The sequence below is a fragment of the Octodon degus genome, unplaced genomic scaffold (genome assembly GCF_000260255.1).
Source record: "Octodon degus isolate 3935 unplaced genomic scaffold, OctDeg1.0 scaffold00235, whole genome shotgun sequence".
Taxonomy (NCBI): domain Eukaryota; kingdom Metazoa; phylum Chordata; class Mammalia; order Rodentia; family Octodontidae; genus Octodon; species Octodon degus.
Window position 1 is genome coordinate 3096322 of NW_004524811.1, and position 4707 is coordinate 3101028.

The 4707-nt window shown below is 39.7% G+C and overlaps 1 protein-coding gene across 4 annotated transcripts in view; it reads left to right on the forward strand.

Moving 5' to 3' along the window:
* Rassf6 (Ras association domain family member 6) overlaps positions 1–4707 on the forward strand; it is a 77454-nt gene that overhangs the window by 38836 nt on the left and 33911 nt on the right. For 3 of the 4 annotated variants that reach the window (XM_023705998.1, XM_023706001.1, XM_023705999.1), the window contains exon 2: positions 366–467. In XM_023705998.1, the coding sequence (XP_023561766.1) occupies positions 406–467 (62 nt within the window). In that variant the 5' untranslated portion in view covers positions 366–405. Of the gene's footprint in view, positions 1–365; positions 468–4707 lie in introns of those variants that run through there. The other variant, XM_023706000.1, reaches the window with a different exon arrangement.

Sequence of the window (4707 nt, forward strand, 5' to 3'; positions counted from 1 at the left end):
CTGCCGGCGCAGGGTAGCAGGAAACTCTCCGCACACTCACCGGACCTGGGCTAGGACTGGGTCTGGGGGCTCCCGGAACTCGGCAGAAAATCCTCTATATTTTTTCTTTGTCATTTATATGTGAAATATCATTTGAAAGCATCCTAAGATATTCTTATACATGAGAGTTCTAAGCAAATATTCAATTTAAATAAGAATGTAATTTGCTTGGACAACTTTTTGGGGGGCATGTACTGGGAATGGAACTCAGGACCTCATGCTTGCCAAGCAGGTGCTACACTACTGAGCTAAATGCCTGGCTCATGAGAATGTGCTTTGTGAGTGCATTCTAGGAAAATGATCATTGTTGTTACTCTAATGTTTAGGGTATCTTCAGACCACCTTGAAAAGGAGAGAAAGGTGATAATGACGATGGCTCAGCAGTATCCTTCCTGGATCTTCATCAATGACAGGACATATATAACCAGGTAGGGCTGTGTCATCCTGATCACTGGGCAGTTGTGGAATATGCTGTTCAGAGTCTGCTAAGCATGGTACGCGATCAAGATTGGTAATATCAGTCTCCAGTTGCGACTCTGGATATTGAGTTTATGAATTCCTGAAGACTACAAACCCATATTCATTGACTAGTCACTCATATTCCCTTAATGGTGGTTTGATTTCTTGAAAAGCTACATTCTCTTTTAACTGTTGCAACAATTCTAAAGAGCAGGATTAAGTGAAGGTCTATGACTCATCAGATACAATATGGCTAAAGTATTAGTTCAGGGGCCAAAAGCTGTTTTTTTTTTTTTTTTTTTTATGTTCCTTTCCTTGCTCTTCATGACTTACTATATTTTTAATGTTTCCCTTTTGACAATACATTATGCACTATATGGCCAATATCCACCCCTGTTTTCTTTATACATTATAAATTGCACCTTATGCTTCTTTGGAAATCCAAATAGAAGTTTATTTATTTATTTATTTATTTTGTGGTACTGGGGATTGAACTCAGGACCCTGCACTTGCCAGGCAAGTGCTTATTCTGCTGAGCTCCCTGGCCTCCTGAATAGAAGTTTAAAACCTATGAAAGTGAGAACTGAATGTGGCCAAGCTACAGCAGAGGCTGAGGAAAGGAAAGATAAAATAGTAAGAAATCCAGTGATACTGAAATATAGCCCAAATCATACCTGGGGTAGAAAAGAAATAAAACTGAATGATAGAGAAGTAGCTGTAAATCATGTAGGGTTGGGCAGGGGAAAAGCAGAGAGAATAAGTATCATTAAAGATCATCTGGGCACAGCTGGAGGATAAAGAAAATGTAAGGGTCAGAAGATTTGAAGTGAAAGAGAATTCTTTTATTCAGTCTTCAGATACAAATACTTACTGCTCCCTTTGGACTGGTATGCTTCTGAAGCCTGAGCATTCAATAATGAACCAAACAAAATCCTTTTTTTCATAGACATTGTGCTTTAGAACTAAAATATCCCCCCAAAGTTTCATGTGTTTGTCAGGTGATTGGATCAGAATTCATGCACTGATTAGTTCAGGCATTGGATGTGCTCTTAGGAGGTGGGCCCTGGCTGGAGGGGGTTGACTGCAGGATGTGACCTAGAAAAGTGTAATCTTATTCCTGGCTCCTCTCATCTCTTCCTGTGTCCTGGCTGCTGGGGGTAAGTGCCTTTGCCCCACTATGCCCTTCTGCCATCCTTTTTCTGGTTTGGAGTCACCGAGCATGGACTGTAGCCATGGTCCAAGATTAGCCTCCTTTATATTGTGAGTTCCAAGTACTGTGTCCAGCAACAGGAAGGCTAGATAACAAAATGGAATTAAATCCTATGGACAGTCAGTAAGGAAGAAAAATGCTGAATGATGTGAAAAAATAAAAATACAGGATGAATTTTAGAGTAAAGCATTCTACAGGTAGAGAGTGGGATAGTTCCAGTTGGAGATGGATTTCATATAAGGTGTCCAGGGAAGGCTTCAGTGAGGAGTCAGCCCTGGAGGAAACCTTCAGGTGCTTGCTATGGGCATTCTAGCAAAGGGGACAGGGATTCCATAGCTCATGGGCATATCTGTGAGGGGCAGATCTGTGTTGCTCTGGCTGCACTTGCTGGCTCTCCATAATCTAGGACTTCTCTCATCTAAAGTTCCAAGACAAATGTAGTAGAGAAGAACCTATGCCCTTCATAACTTACCTGCACGTGAGGGTCTTGTGTTTGTTGCTGATCCAGCCACTGTATGTGTATATTTCTGTTTATTCTCTAGGCCTTCATCTTGTTTGAATTTCATTTTCTGAAGGACAAATTTGTCCTTCACCTGGGTAGAGCTACTGATCTGTTCTAAATGGATTTGTGTCAATTTCACTTATAGCCATGACTAGCCTGTGGTAACTTCTTTATTCACCTGAGTGATACTTTGTGAATTGGGTCTTTCTTTTCACCAAAGCAGGCAATTATCCAGACAGGTGTAGTTCCCCAGTCACCTCGTTGCTTCCCACTATCAGTCTGCATTTTTTCTATGAAATTCTCCCTGAACTTCAATAAGATTTCATTTAGCCCTTATTAATTACTTATTTACTTCTAATTTGAAAATTTTTATTTCCTAATCATGAAAGTGAAATTATTTTATAAATTATTGCATTTCATATATCTTTATAATTTAAAAGCTGAGAAATTTTTAACATGTAGATTAAGAGAATAAAAGTGTCTGTATTCAGCAAAAAATGTACTGCTTCTTTTTTGCATATATCTCACTTTGCAAAGATTCAGTTTTATAAAACTGAGATCCCACACTATGTCTTGTTTTGTACACTGGGCATTATGTTCCCAATGTTTTCCCATGCCATTATTTTTTCTAACGTGGGTTTAATGACCCTGCAGCATTCACTGGTTTAGAAATGTTATAATGTAATCATCCCTTACTTTTGGTGTTTAGAATAGCTCCGGTTTTGTTTTGTTTTTTAATTCAGAGAGCTCTTACACAGATGTATCCCCAAACTAAATTGTCCAAATGCATGTAGTAATATTACAAATTGGCTTTATGAAAAGTTTGATGAGTTTATCCTCCCACCAACAGTTAAAGGCCTCCAGCCCATTTGTTTTCATTTGGATGTTTGGTTTTCCTAAGTGGTTGGTAAACCCTTAGAGACCCAGTTCTGAGCACCTTTCACATCCTGTTTCCCAGAGTGGGACAGTAGAACCACTGGCCCATGAAATGATTTCTGTGGGATGACTTTAAGAGACAGAGGATCACTTTTTATTTGAACATCGATGAGCAGTATGCAGAAAATGTAACTAAAATATTCAAACTATGCCCAGTCCAATTGCCATCTCAGCACACCCTGCTTATAGGGCCCACATGGCAGGCCTGGGGATCGAACCCCTAACCCCTGTGCCTGCTTGAAGGTGCTTTAATCTGCTGAGCTATTTGACTGACCCTAATAAATATTTTGAGTTTAACTAAATTTACATACTTTTATGTATTTAGGACAGGGTCTACAGAGTCTATAGGGTCTCACTATGTAGATCAGACTCATAGTGATTCTTCTGTTTTCAGCTTCCCAAGCACTGCGATTACAGGCACGTGCCACCATGTCCATTCCAGAGATCAAACCCTGGTGCTTTAGTCTGCTGAGCTATCTGGCCAGCCAATTGATCTAAATTTAAAAAGTAGTACAGTGGAATAAGCGCTTCCTTGGCAAGAGCAAGGGCCTGAGTTCAATCCCCGGTTCCACCAAAAAATTAAAAAATAAACAAATAAAATAAAATAAAATAAAATAAAATAAAATAAAAAGCAGTAAGCAGATTAGTTGAAAAGCACTGCCATCACTCACTGCCAAAATGTACCTATCATTTATAGAAGTTAACCTTACAACCTAATATGAAACTAATTGTATATCTCTGAAAATACTTTTATAAGTACTTTCTAGCAATCAAAGGAAATTAAAAAAATTTGAGAACCTATACACATCTCTGTTTTATTATTTATCTGTAGAAAACTATGTCACACCGAAATAACATATGTTTGGAGACTATTTCTAACGCAGGCTCTGAGATTCTAGTGATCTCTATTTTATGTCCTTTTTTGAAGTGGCAGGAGGAAGGACCTGTAGTTTGTGCTCTATAATCCAGAACCTCATTTAGGCCCCAAGGATTTGTGTGGTGACATAAAATACTGCAGTAGCATAATGGCTGTGAACATCAGATGTGAGGACAGCAACTCGGGAAACATGGCTTGTGGGCGCCTGCTTCAGAATCAGATGTGTGTTCACGGTTCAGACCCTGGTTTTTTCCCAGCCAGCTGGCAGGCTGATGCAGACTGAAATCTAAGAGCTGCATGGAGAAGAAGGGATTGAAGTTCTCAGAACTTCTGATGTCCTGGCATAAACAATAAACAAACTTCCTGGAGCCAGAAGAACTCTCTGCAAACTGCCAACAGAAATGCTGCTGCTGTCACTGGCCAGCTGTGACATACAAACCTGGCAGACACCTCCACACAAATACACACTCATGTACTTGCTTTCCACTCTCTGTATGTACTATACATTGTGGTAAGCTAGATGGAAATCATTAACTTAGGGCCCTTTTATTTTTCCAGTATGGAAATAATAGAAATTAGAAGTAAAATAGGGGGGCTGGTGAGATGGCTCAGTGGTCTAAAGCACCTACTTAGAACAAGCTTAGCAAAGCACAGGGACCAGGGTTCAATCCCCCAGCACCACAT